Genomic DNA, 12026 nt, shown 5'->3' with positions numbered 1-12026 from the left:
AATAGATGCATCTATTCTATGGTCACATGTGCATTTGTTATCAACTTGCAGTTTGACTTTTACAAGATTGCTTGCTCAAATTATTAGAGCACAGTTCCAGAATATAAATTATGATGATTTATCTTGATAATACTGGTTTAAATCCAAGTTGATTTAGTAGAAATTGTATGCCTCCAATTATAGCTAAATCATTGGTTATGAGAACAAAACTCCCAAAAATGAAATTTGGTATGAGATTTATTATTTAATATACAAAAACACTTGTACGCATCTAGCCAAGTTATAAAAATTTCTCCCTATCACAATCGGTTCAGGGTCAGGAACCAAATAATTTCTATATAGAAATATGGATGTCCTATATGAATTAATTATGCCACCAAAATGCACAAAGATGAGTTCCCAAAGATGGTTGGGAAATGTGTTGGTGATTCCAACATTAGGGGGAGAAAATGGGCAGCTGAGAAAGTGATACGTGAAATGAATTATTATGAATACATATAGATCCTCGCACAAGAAAATATAAACTTGAAGTTCAAGTGATAATTCATTTACAAATTATTGCCAGACGCATTTGCTGACCCAAAGCTAAATGTCATATTTCAGCTGCTAATGCTCCAAATAGAATAAAGTCCATGAGGGACAGAGTCTATGGCACGCATGAAGTGTAACAGACCAATCGGTTCCAAAGATAAAACTCCTTGAAGAAGGAGAGAGGCAAATATTCAAAATTGTCATAATAAGGAGGCAAGTGCCCTAGAAGAGCATCACGACATAACACTTCATAAGACCTCATGGGAGAGGCTCAGGTACCTGAAAATAATGAAATAAAGAGATCTCAATAAGTTATGTCGTTATTGGGTAATAATGGAACCGACATAAAATGATTGTCGACAATATTGTTAATATAATGTAGCGCTCAATATGATTAATATTGACGAAGATCTTGAGATCAAATCTATCATGAAATTTGGACGGATAAAAGATTGACCAAATAAAAAATACGCAATGAAATTGACTTCACTAGAAAAATGTGAAGTTGGACGGATAGTCCAACACCTGAAAGTATAAAGTCAATTGAGGTATAAATGTGTTCTTGTGCGAAAGGTTCAAGTCGATAGACATAAAGACGACTTGTGGCACAAGAAAATTAGTAAATATCCTCACATTGATTATATGGAGACATGTTCTCTTATAGTGGATATAGTCACTTCAGGTTTTAATCTGGCAATATATGAAAAACTTGATATGCGTATAGTGGATATCATTGAAAGATTTAAATTGTCTTGGAGCATATTAAGGTTTCCAAGAAATTTATTAAATAAAGCTTCAAAAATCCTTATACGGATTGAAACAATCAGGGCGCATGTGGTATAATCGCTCGAGAGAGTACTTGTTGAAAGAAGGGTATAAGAATAATTCAATTTGTAGTTGTGTCCTTATAAAAGGATATGGATTTGAATTTGTTATAATCTCCATGTATGTTGATGATTCAAATATCATTAGAACTCTCGGAGAGCTTCCTAAAGCAGTAGACTATTTAAAGAAAGAATTTGAAATGAAAGATCTTGGAAAGACAAAATTTTGTCTTGGTCTACAAATTGAATATATGAAAGATAGAATTTTTGTCCTTCAATCAGCATACACTAAAAAGATTTTAAAGAGCTTCTATGTGGATAAAGCACATCCATTAAGTACCCCGATGGTTGCGAGATTACTCGATATAAATAAAGATCCACTCTGACCTCATGAAAATAATGAAGAGCTTCTTGGTCCTAAAGTACCATATCTTAATGCAATTGGTGCGCTAATATATCTTGCTAACACTACAAGGCATGCCATAACTTTTTCAGTTAATGTCTTAACAAGATATAGCTCTGCTCAATGAGAAATTAGAATAAAATCAAGCACATATTGCGTTATCTAAGGGGGATTACCGATGTGGGCTTATTTTATGGCAATGATTGCAATACCGATCTTGTTGGTTATGTCGATGTGGAGTATTTATCTGACACACACAAGGCTTGATCTCAAACATGTTATGTGTTTACATGTGTGGCACTGTCATATCTTGGCGATCGACTAAGCAATCAATCGTGGCTACTTCTTCTAATCATGCTGAGATAATTGCTATTCATGAAGCAAGTCGAGAATGTGTATGGTTGAGGTCTACTATACATCTTATTCAAGAGAAATGTGGTTTGAAGTGTGATAAACTACCCACAGTTTTGTATGAAGAAAATACAACATGCATTGCCCAATTAAAGGGAGGATTCATAAAGGAGTTAGGACAAAGCACATTTCACCTAAATTATTGTTCACACATGATCTTCAAAAGAATGGTGATATTAATGTGCAACGGATCCGTTCAAGTGATAATATGGCTGATTTGTTCACCAAATATCTACCGGCGTCAACCTTCAAGAAACTAGTGTACAAGATTGGGATACGAAGGCTCAACGATGTGAACTGATGATCTCATCAGGGGGAGTTAATACGCGTTGTACTCTTTTTCCCTTACAAGGTTTTGTCCCATTGGGTTTTCCTTGCAAGGTTTTTAACGAGGCAACCAAAAGGCGTATTTCTAAATATGTGTACTCTTTTTCCTACATTAGGATTTTTTTTCCCATAGGGTTTTTTCCTAATAAGGTTTTAACGAGGCACATTATTTATGGACATCCAAGGGGGAGTGTTATGATAAAAATTAAAATATGGTGGATGTCTACTCTTCCTCCATGATCTTTCTCTCAAATGGTTAATGACATATTCAATGACATATTTTCTATGTTCAATGACATATTCCATGACATATTTTCTTCACTTTTCATGTCTATATAAAGGCCTTGTAATAGATAGGAAAATACACACAATTGAAGAAGAAAATCTCTTCCTTCTCTCTATCTCTATTTCTTGTTCATGTTTTACTAAATTGCTTTTATTTCTTGTTCATGTTTTATTAAATTGCTTTTATTTCATAACAATGATCTATTTTTTTGAGTATTTGTATCCTTCAATCGTCAAAAAGAAAAAGTGAAAAAGTAAGTTCGATACTCTCAAGTGTTCTTTTTAACTGGAAAGAAACAAGCGTTGTTAATTATGTGTGACGCCTAATGGCCTTAAAATCAAGTAATTACTAATCAAATTGTGCCACTTCAAAGCAATAATTTGCCTTGTTGAAAATTCATATATGATCTTAATAAGTCAGTGACGTAAAAATTACACGGGCGTCTTGGTCGCCCCCATTTAACCTATACCCATTTTTTAAAAAACTTTTAACTTGTACTCACTTTTTAAATAATTTCAGCCCCCTTTCTCCTCCTCCTTCTCCTTCTTCTTCTTCTTCTTCTTCTTTGTTCTCATCGTCCAATTCATAATCTTATAGGGAATCGAAGGAATCACCTAGACTTATTCTTTTTACTTTCTCATATACATAATAATGATGTGAATGTTTGAATTAGTCAAAAAATGAATTAAGTTGACAATGTTGAGCATATACCATGCTATAAATATCACCATTGTTGTTGTTAGTTTCCTCACCAAGAAATCCAAAAGGAAAACAAGCTAGATATGGCGAAATACACAACCTTCGTTGCCCTTCTCTTCTGTCTTCTCCTTGTCGCTGCTACTAGTGAGTCAAATTAAGTAGCTTATTTATTTTTTTTAAATCAAATTAAAGGATTGGGATGTTCAGGATTGTCTCAAGATACAAAACAAAAACTTCCTTCGATAAAAACTTCTAGAGCTGAAGTTTGCCAGTTACAAAAACAAAAGAGCTGAAGTTCGTCAGTTACAAAAACAACAACTTCAGCTCTAGCCAGTTACAAAAACAAAAAACTTCAGCTCTGCCAGTTACAAAACAAAAACTTCAGCTCTAGAGCTGAACTTCAGGTCCGGCTACTAGAATGCTGAAGTTTTGCGTGATTGCCTTTGCTACTTCAGCCCTACGAAAAAGCGGGTACGCTTGCAATTTTTTTGGCAAAGCGGACACAAGTTAAAACGAGACACAAAAAGCGAGTATAGATGCAAATATCCCGTCAGTGACGTTAGTGCCAAAAGTATAAATGTATAATCATACATATTTACAGCAATAGTTCACTATGGGTTATTCTCAGATGTAGGTTGAGAACATAATCATGTACGTAATTTATAGCACTGATCGTAACAACCGTTCACCTAGTCTAGTAGTACAAAAAAAACACAATAGATTCACATTAATGTGCTTCTTAATCCTACTAGTTAAGAAAAAATGAAGAGCAACATGGTTCATTTCAGATTTGACTATCTGTAGCATGAGAGAAAAATTTCAGGAGATCACAATGCATATACAACCAGTAATACAACCTTGCCCTTGAATGTGAAGGCGGATCTAGAGGCCGTTTGGATTGGCTTAAACAAAATGCCGTTTCAACATAAATAAGTTTTAAGTTAAAAGTAATAAGTTGGAGTTGCCCAGCTTATCGTTTTTGGCTTATTTTAAGCAGTCTTTAACTTAATTTAAGCACTTTTTAACTTTCCCAAAAACTAAAAAGAGTTTAAAAGCTGATTTGACCAGCTTAAAAGCCAATCCAAAAACACCCTCCTAGTCGTCTGCAATAATATAATAGTACCTTTTATTTTTAAAAAGCTTTGGATAGCTGAAAGCGGACAAAAACGCATGTTCCCATAGCGTTATGTAGGCTTAACTCCTCTCTTTAATTAAGGATTCCATCCAAGGACGATATGGATTGAATCTTTTGGTTTTTTATATCAACGAGCTAGACCCCTAAATGCTCGATTCATCATTGATTTCTGTAATTCATTTTTCCTTTGTATGTGTATGCGTGTGTGAAAAAAAAAATCAAAAAAATAAAATAATAATACATTAGCCAATAACTTGAACCCGTAAAGCGTAAAGCTTAAATTTTGAACCAATGTACTATTTTTTTAAAATTTTATTTTACTATGGAAATGGTATAACTTAATATAGATCATCATGCAACAGGAGAAATAAACCATTCTAAAGATTTAAGGACTTGGTGTAAAGCTTAAGTCAACATGGGATTAAGAAAAAACTCTAACGCTAGTTGTATTTCGTGGTACATGCCAAACAACCAAATATTATGGTGTATTATAAACTCCAATTTTATAAAGTAATCCAATATAAAAAAAAACTATTTAAATCTTATTTTTTTAAAATTAAATCAAAATCAAATCCAAGGTGTCAATTTAGAACGAATGATATCTTCCTCTAAATTAAAGAGTTCGTTCGAGATAAAGCTTTTTGAAAATTGTAAAAACTGAGAAATTCCATTAAATCATTCCAATAGCTGTTCACACTTACTAATCCACAAATCATTTCTAACAGAATGAAGGAGGAGGAAGAACTTAAAGATTAACATAATGAAGTAGTAATCAGATACTATATGAACTTAAACATTAACTTTTCTCATGACGTCCTTATATAACAGTCATTTACTATAAAAGTCAAGTTTTTCTTGGAACTAAGTTTTATATTATGTTATAATATATGTCCTCTATAACAGCATTTCACAATAACAATCAGAAAATAACGGAACAAACGAGGTTGTTATAGAGAGATTTGACTGTAATTGCATCAGTTTCTTATCTGTCTTTTTTTCAGATGACTGCAAATCCATCTTAACATCCTCATTTCTACGACATTTATCTTGTGTATATGTTGAACACTTGAACCCGAGATACAAGAACTAAGCTTACATAAAGGATATCTGTTGAGGATTATTAACATGTTAGGGAGCTGAAAAACAACACTTGATATTGCAGCTGAAGGATATAGATTAGGTTGCTGAAGGATCTGGCACTTGTGTTTTTGTACCTAAGGAATTAATTCTTGACTTATTTTGCCATTTTAACAGTAAGTCAGGAAGGTTTGTCTGGAATAACAAGGTCAAACAGAGGTACATTAATTTGTCATAATCTGGTAATGCAACCCTGATGATAAATATCTCTTGCATTACACAGTTCTTGAACTGCTGATGAAATAGATTCACACAGTAGTATCTACATTCTGAAAAATAGCGCGGCAGAAGTAAACAGTTTGCCTCTATATGATCTTTACCATTCAACTACATTGCCTTCAAAACAAAATCATGTCGATCCCAATGCCAACCCCAAGGGTGACGAGAAGCAAAAAATCAAAGGTACCTGGCAAATCATTGCAGCTTGCTTGAAAAATTCAAGCTTGCAACAACTTCCGGTACCAGTATTTTAGTGCTTTTTTAATGCATCACAGAATTATAGTACCAGTCATTCTCACTAACAACACTACTTTTCTAAGAAGGTCAAACAATCTCCACTGCTAGACTTATGCCATTCACTTTTGACTTCCTTCCACCTAAAGCTAAACTAGAAACTAAACTGTAGATCTCGATCCCAGGATAGCACTTGTGGGGCCTAATGGAGCTGGAAAGAGCACACTGCTTAAGCTGATGAAAGGGGATTTACTCCCCACTGATGGCATGGTTAAGCGGCATAACCATCTAAAAATTGCGCAGTACTATCAGCATTTGGCTGAGAAGCTAGACATGGATATGTCAGCTCTTCAGTACATGATGAGAGAGTACCCTGGGAATGAAGAGGAGGAGATGAGGGCAGCAATTGGGAGGTTTAGCCTCACAGGTAAAGCTCAAGTAATGGCTATGAAGAACTTGTCGGATGGTCAACGTAGAAGGGTGATTTTTGTGTGGTTGGCTTATAGGCAACCTCACATGCTGTTGCTGGATGAGCCAACCAACCATCTTGATATCGAGACAATTGACTCACTAGCAGAGGCATTGAATGAATGGAATGGTGGGATGGTTCTAGTTAGTCATGATTTTAGGCTCATAAACCAGGTTGCCCATGAGATATGGATATGTGAAAATCAGGTTGTGACGCGACGGGAGGGTGACATCATGGACTTCAAGAAACACTTGAAAAAGAGGGCCGGATTGCGCGGCTGAAGCAGATATTCTTGATGTTATATTAGAATGGGATGGTATCACTGTTTCCTCTTGGTTGTTCAGCGTCAAGGGTAACAGTGAAATATCATCAGGCCCGTCAAGGAAGCTGACGGGGAGAAAGTAAAGATTTTTCACCAGTAAGACCTAGTAATGTTAAAGCTAAGACCATGCCTAGAGCTGGTGCTAGATAGAGGAAGTGATCAAACCATGGTCACCATATGAATCTCTGGTTATTTTTTTGGCTTAGTTCACTATTTGTATTGTCTACTTTACTCTGTTTACATATTCTGGAGAGGATTCATGGCAGCATTTTTCTTATGTTACATCATGTTTGTTATCTATTGCTATTTATTGTACTTCAAATTTTGGGATTCTGGAAGCTATTATGGATTTAATTTTTCAAAAAAAAAAAAGAATAAGGTGAATAATAGGTTGCCTTCTCACTGAACCCCTCCCCGGCAAAAATATCTCAAAGATATTCGTCTTTTGTTGGGGGGGGGGGGGATATCTGAAAAGAATAGAGTAGGATGGCCTGATGGGGAAAGAAAGAATGCAAGGATTGATAACATATCATTTGAAGCTTTCAATAACGACTAGTCCAGATGTATTTCAGAAACCTTAGCAATTGCAAATCGAAATATGACAGAAGTTGAGATGAATTTTAGTTAGTTGTTCTAAGAAAATAATTTGAATGGAGATATGCAAATAAACAGTTCTCGACAATATGATGGTAAAAGGTTCTTTTTTGTACTCTATAAAGAAAAGATCACATTTATACTAGACGATGCTTACCTCATATAACATCATAAGGCGTTCAATACGAAACTGACAAAAGCTCCATCGTGCAAAAGCTGACTTCAGCCAATGAATTCACATATCTCCTTACTTCATTCTTCAAGAAGTGTCGACACACAGATGACAACACTGACCAAACGAGTTGGATTTCCTGAAGAGACTGACCAAACAAGATAGCAACTTTACAGTCCCAAACTATCACTTGTTATTAGAACTTTTCATGAGAATGGGAGATTGTATTTAAATCTTAATACTGTGTAATTGAAAGAGATGCACCAATATAAATCAACCATATTGCCGAACCTAACCCTCCGTGTTGCCAATAAATGAAAAAATAGGGAACAAATAACAAGCTTTACAACAACCCAGTAGAATCTCACTAGTTGGGTCTAGGGAGGGTAGAGTGTACACAGATCTTACCCCTACCCCGGAGGGATAGACAGGCTATTTCCGGGAGACCCTCCTAGCTTTAATGGTACTGTTTTACTTTATTTCGCAGCCACTAAATCTGCAGTATCACTCAATACCTCAAACATCCAGAGGAATGTGGGTGGGGGTGGGGGTGGGGGATCTGAGCAATCTCAGGTCTTTTATTGCTCTCCTGTGCATATCTGCTCCTATTCTTCCCAGAGGCTCGAGATTGTTCCATATATTTTAAGCCTTTTCACAAACATGACATTAATGGAATGATTCTCTATGTATGAAGAATTTATTAGAAACCATATAAAACATGTGAAACAACAGGACACACCAAGAGATAGAAAAGATGATCCACAGGCGGAGAAATGATGTTTCCAAAGTTTAACTTTCTATATCAAACTTAGAAATTCATAGAATAAACTGTTACAAAAATAAAATCAATCTTCATATGATCCATGAACAAAAGTGGAATTAACAAACACCTAAGCAAGGTATGTACCGTTTTCACTTAGTTATCTACCCTCGGACTTGACCAATTGCGAGAAAACCCTACTCATGGAAACACCAGAGAGATCATCCAAATTTGGTGATTCGATCCGAGCAGCAGAAGCACCGGCATCAACATGACTGAAGTCATTGACTTGCGGAGAGAGCTCGCCGATAAGGATGGTACTGTTTTCTTCAGGATCATCTTGAATGACAGCCTCTTGAAGTTGAAGTGCATACTCCAGATTCCAAAGCACGTCACCCATTGATGGTCTGTCAACACCAAAATCAGCTAAACATTTCTCCGCCGTTTCTCCAAACTTCCTAAGGGAATCTGGTCTTATCTTGCCTTTAAGATTGGGATCTATGATTTGTTCCAATTGTCCTTTCTTCTGCCACTTCATAGCCCATTCAGCTAAGTTGACCATCTCCCTCGGAAGAGATGGATCTATGACAGGCCTAGCACAAAGAACTTCAAATAAAACAACACCAAAAGAATAAACATCAGATTTTTCTGTGAGCTGTTGTCTTCTAAAATATTCAGGATCTAGGTAGCCAAAGCTTCCTTTTACGGCCGTGCTAACATGGGTTTGATCAAGCTCAGGCCCTGTCTTCGATAGACCAAAATCAGCAACTTTTGCCATAAAACTCTCGTCGAGCAATATGTTTGCAGACTTGACATCGCGATGTATAACGGCTTTAGCGTAACCAGTATGAAGGTAGTGCAGACCTCTGGCTGACCCGATGCATATCTCCAGCCTTTGCTTCCAGCTCATACTCGGGAGATCTGAACCATACAAATGGCTCTTGAGGGTCCCATTCTCCATGTACTCATAAACTAGAATCATCTCATTTTTTTCATCACAGTATCCCATCAATGAAACCAGATGCCGATGGCGGAACTGTGAAAGCATCTCAATTTCCGTTCGGAACTCTGCAAGACCTTGTTGGGACTTGGGATTACCCCTTTTCACGGCCACCTTAGTGCCATCACACAAAACACCCCTGTATACCTTCCCAAAGCCACCTATTCCAATGACCAAACTCTCGTCGAAGTTGCTAGTTGCTTCCAGCAAAGCTGGAAACGGAACGCGATAACTCAAGTTTGAAGCAGCACTTATGGTTGTTCCGTTTGAATACTTGCTTCCCATGGTGTGTGAATTGCCACCATTAACAGATAACGGAATCCATATTTTTGACTGGGCAAGCTGTTCCTGCTTTTTCCTTCTATGCATGCAAAATAAGATGCCAACCATCAGCAAAATAAGTGGTACGCCGACACTCACACCCACGATCACTCCGACATTCTTCTTTGCCCTTGAACTAGGGCTAGTAGGAACAGAAGCTACCTGAGTAAGGCTGCCCTGAGAATTATTCAACTTCAGAAGTTCCAGTCCATTTAGAAAGGCATCAGGAAAAAGACTCCTAGGGGACGGGCCAACACTAATGTTAAGCCTGTTACTTCTAGCAGGTGGAGTAACATAATCGTTGAAAGAAGCTGTGGCTAAAAAGCCCTGAACTTTCTGACCAGGATCAAAATCATTAGCCACGTTCCAGGAGTTGACATAAATGTTAAATAGCAGCTGATTGGCAGCTGTACTCACTATGTCACAGAAGTGTAATCGAATGAAATATTGGAAGCCAGGTTCCACATCGAACGTCCAGGTCACATTAAAATTAGCATTCGGATCATTACCAGTATCAGCCACATTCATCTTACTACAAGTACCATAAACTGTCTGTGGTGCAATATCTGGTGTTACTCCATCCTGTGGATATTTCACAGAAGCAATCTTATTTACCGACTTAGCAGAACTCGCCTCTGTCAAGAAACTTTGATCAGTAACCCAAGTTCTCCAAAGTGTATCATTATCAAATGACACCAGCGATCCGCCCATGTTTACCCTTGCAACTGTTTCAAGAGCCTGCGCATACATACCACTGAACGTCCCCGCTGGACTAACGGTGGAAGCATCATCAGTAATAAGGATATCAGGTACAGAGACAACTTCCAGAGCATTTATATATGCAAACGAATAGCTCAAAGGAGAGATCATGATCACAAGGTCCCTCGAGGTCACGTTAACAGAAAATTCTTTGACAGTAACATTTTTGGGAGTGAAATTACCAAGAAGAACATTCTGTTGAGTGGAAACAGAGAAAGTTGCTTTGCTCATATCATATTCTTGGTAAACAAACGGATAAAAATAAAGGCGGATCCAATGCCTTCCCGCTTGGCTGATTGGGAATTTATAGCTAGATTGTTGAGTAAAAATTCTAGCAGTTTGATAAAGAGGTGAATCATCAGCTTTTGTAATAGAATTTGAAGGGGTATCAGCCAATATATTTTGTGAAGTTGAAAGAAACTTAGCAGCTGATTTATCAGCCATAAAAACCCTATTACCAACATTAGTATCCTTATTTGATCCACAATCTATTAAGAAATTATCAGCAGGATCAAAACCAGAAACACACAAAACTCCCAACACTAATAAAAACAAACTCTTCACTAACAATCCAAAATCCCAAGTTTCCTTCATCATTCAAATCCCACAAAAAAGACACAAACTTTGACCTAAAAACCAACAGTTCTTGAAAAGTAACAGTAACACAGAACTAAATATCACCTATTTCTCCCAATAAGCTACAGAAACAGCAGCAGAAGGGTAAAGATGTCACCTTTTTTAATCAAAACAGCTCCAAGATTGAGAAAAAAGAGAACCCCAGATCAGTAATGAACAAATAGAAATCAAATTAGCAGAAATTTTCTTGAGGGGTACAAAGAACTTATTTTTCAGATACAAAGAAGACAAGAAAATGATTTTTTTTTTGGTACATTAACAGCCTAAATCTAGCTAAGAACAGGCAGGTTAGATGCTTTAGCTGAATAGACTACCCCAGATGCAAACAAAATAATAGTAGAATTTTAAATAAAGAAAGTAAAACCTTTTTTTTTTTTGCTCAATAATATGGAAATTATCTAGAGTGTGAACTAGCAATTCATGGAGTCAAAGGGCCATGTTATAATGCACTGTTTTATTTTGTGCAAAAATATGAATATATCTTTTGAGGGTTTTTTGGTAAGGTGGGGTGGGGTGGGGGGGTGGTTTGACCTCTTCTGAAGAGTAAAGAGCAGCACTTTCATGGACAGTGAAGAGGAGAGAGAAAATAAGGTGCATAAGTGTGAAACAGTAACAGACGATATTTATTTACAGGAGTAAAGAGTTACGGGGGATTGTAATAAAATACAAATAAAGAAGATAGCACAATTAGTGGAGCAATTCACTCTTTATTTAATTTTTAAAAAAAATTAAAAAACAAAAATCAATCTTTAGGGTTGTTATAAATATATTATATTATGGATGTTCA

At 36.4% G+C, this 12026-nt stretch overlaps 1 protein-coding gene across 1 annotated transcript; it reads right to left on the bottom strand.

The window, feature by feature from the left end:
• Positions 1 to 469: 469 nt before the first annotated feature.
• On the bottom strand, positions 470 to 11752 carry LOC104230797 (receptor-like protein kinase HERK 1). The gene is made up of 3 exons (XM_070162506.1): positions 8671 to 11752; positions 7749 to 7911; positions 470 to 810 (listed from the first exon to the last, which is right to left on the bottom strand). The coding sequence occupies exon 1, from the start codon at positions 11198 to 11200 to the stop codon at positions 8684 to 8686; it is 2517 nt and encodes an 838-aa protein (XP_070018607.1). The 5' UTR covers positions 11201 to 11752; the 3' UTR covers positions 470 to 810; positions 7749 to 7911; positions 8671 to 8683.
• Between the last annotated feature and the right edge of the window lie 274 nt (positions 11753 to 12026).

Source organism: Nicotiana sylvestris, chromosome 11 (assembly GCF_000393655.2).
Source record: "Nicotiana sylvestris chromosome 11, ASM39365v2, whole genome shotgun sequence".
Taxonomy (NCBI): Eukaryota; Viridiplantae; Streptophyta; class Magnoliopsida; order Solanales; family Solanaceae; genus Nicotiana; species Nicotiana sylvestris.
The sequence above is the reverse complement of the archived record's forward strand: the minus strand, read 5'-3'. Positions and strand labels throughout refer to the sequence as shown.